Here is a 2,500-nt window from a genome sequence, read left to right on the forward strand (position 1 = left end):
TGAGGCTCTCTCAGCTCTCTCAGTGTTGGAGGCTCTCTCAGGTCTCTCAGTGTTTGAGGCTCTCTCAGCTCTCTCAGTGTTGGAGGCTCTCTCAGCTCTCTCTCAGCTCTCTCGGCTCTCTCAGCTCTCTGTGTTGGAGGCTCTCTCAGGTCTCTCAGTGTTTGAGGCTCTCTCAGCTCTCTCAGTGTTGGAGGCTCTCTCAGCTCTCTCGGCTCTCTCAGCTCTCTCTTGGCTCTCTCTCAGCTCTCTCGGCTCTCTCTCGGCTCTCTCAGCTCTCTCTCGGCTCTCTCAGTTCTCTCTCAGTGTTGGAGGCTCTCTCAGCTCTCTCTCAGCTCTCTCTCAGTGTTGGAGGCTCTCTCAGCTCTCTCAGTTCTCTCTCAGTGTTGGAGGCTCTCTCAGCTCTCTCAGCTCTCTCTCAGTGTTGGAGGCTCTCTCAGCTCTCTCAGCTCTCAGCACTGACCTGCTGGTCGTCCCTGGTCCGGGGCAGGTCTCTGGAGTACTGCAGGAACTGAGCCACGTAGGTCATGATGGACTTCTCATCGGGGTCCCGGACGTCCACATCTGCATCCACATCAGCATCCATGGTTAAAGATCCTCACACACTCTGACACACACACTCTCCTCACACACACTCTCTCTGACTCCCACACACACTCTGCTATATGGAGTGTGTGGAGCTGCAGGTGGAGTTTAGCAGCAGGAATGTGAAGAATGGAGGTGGAGGAAGAGAAGAAGAGAGGAAGAGAGGAAGAGAAGAGGCAGAGCCCAGGAGACAAACCAGGGTTTGATATCAGGACGACGTAAACAAGCAGCTGGAGGATCAGCTGATCAGTCTCACACACACACACACACACACACACACACACACACACACACACACACACACACACACACACACACACACACACACACACACACACACACACACACACACCCTCAGAGCCCGAGGCTCTCAACTGATGCGCTGCTACACTGTAACAACAATCCACACAATCACTCCGACACACCACACACACACACACACACACACACACACACACACACACACACACACACACACACACACACACACACACACCCACACACCCACACCCACACACACACACACACACACACACACACACACACGATGTTGCGCAGCACAGAAAAAGTAGAAAAGTTGAAGTGAGTTTCAAACCGACGCTTCACCTTCACTTCTCGTTGTTTGTTGTTTGTTGTTTGTTGTTTGTTGTTAAAATAAAAGCTTCAAGGTTTATTGTTTAATATTAAAGTTTCAACAAACATAAAAAAGCGAAAGAAGTCAGAATGTTTCTTCACTAAACATTCAACGTTAAATAAAATTAAATCTTCTGCAAAGAATCAAGAATCAAACTGGAAAAGAAGAGAAAACTTTCATCTGGTTGTTTTCAAGGTTGTTTTCAAGGTTTGAACCTGGAGACTGACCAGGAACCCTCCTTCTGGCAGGAAGTGTCCCGATCTGCCCCCCCCCCCCCCCCCCACCCCCCCCTGATCAAGTCTCTTATTTGAGACTTGATCAGATAAGAGATCTGATCAAGTTTGTAAAATAAGATATTTTTAAATAATAAACTGAAGCGTTTCTGCAGCTAACAGCTAGTTGCTAACAGTTAGCAGCTAACTGTTAGCAGCTAGCTGTTAGCAGCTAACAGGACCGTTTTTTTTGGGTCATTTTTCACATTAAAATCCGTGATTATCAACACGAGTACCAAAGTGGAAGGTGAGTTAGTGGCGGCGGTGTCAGGCCGTGTGGTCTCGGCGGCGCCCCCCAGAGGAGGGGAGGCCTCCTCACAGGTCCAGGCGCTGAATAGCAACTGACCGTCGGGCTCCAGCAGCCTGGGGATGTTCAGCTCTCGCTCCGCGATGCGGAACGCCTCGTCCAGGTTCTGCCGGTTGCTCCGGGTCCTGGCCTTGGACAGGTCCAGCAGGTCGGGCCGCAGGGCGTACAGGACGGCAAGGAAGACCACACCGCTCCTCCAGCTGGACTTGAAGTCCCGGACCGTCACCGAACAGCCGGCCCTGACGGCACATCCTCTGGTGAGCGCCACTAGCATAGCATGCTAATGGTGCATCCTCTGGTGAGCGCCACTAGCATAGCATGCTAATGGTGCATCCTCTGGTGAGCGCCACTAGCATAGCATGCTAATGGTTCTAAACATTTTAAAATCCCAGAACTCTACAGTAACATATGGAAGTCATAGAAAGAAAGAATATCGGAGCTGAAGGGTTCTGGCTTTTTAAAAAAAGATATTTTTCTTTTAGACTTTAGAATCTCAACATCTTAAACTCAGAACCCAAAAACTCCAAGTCACAAAAACATCGTGAACTCGTGAATTGTTATTGAATAAAAATTACAATTAAAATCCAAAATTTACCATTCGAAATTTTGAGATTAATAATTGTACGATTGTAAAAAAAAAAATTAAAAAGGAAGAAAAAACTGAATTCTAAAAATGTGACCTATAAAATTCTGAAAGCTAAAGTC

The 2,500-nt window shown here is 48.2% G+C and overlaps 1 protein-coding gene across 1 annotated transcript in view; it reads right to left on the reverse strand.

Moving 5' to 3' along the window:
• Positions 1 to 2,500, reverse strand: part of LOC308147926 (nesprin-2-like) — a gene marked incomplete at its 3' end in the record, with an annotated part of 28,148 nt that overhangs the window by 12,783 nt on the left and 12,865 nt on the right. The window contains exons 8-9 of the mRNA XM_080521316.1: positions 1,835 to 2,034; positions 461 to 561 (exon numbers count right to left, since the gene is read on the reverse strand). Of these exons, the coding sequence (XP_080377442.1) occupies positions 461 to 561; positions 1,835 to 2,034 (301 nt within the window). The remainder of the gene's footprint in view (positions 1 to 460; positions 562 to 1,834; positions 2,035 to 2,500) is intronic.

This window comes from Blennius ocellaris (genome assembly GCF_963422515.1).
Source record: "Blennius ocellaris genome assembly, contig: SCAFFOLD_139, whole genome shotgun sequence".
NCBI lineage: Eukaryota > Metazoa > Chordata > Actinopteri > Blenniiformes > Blenniidae > Blennius > Blennius ocellaris.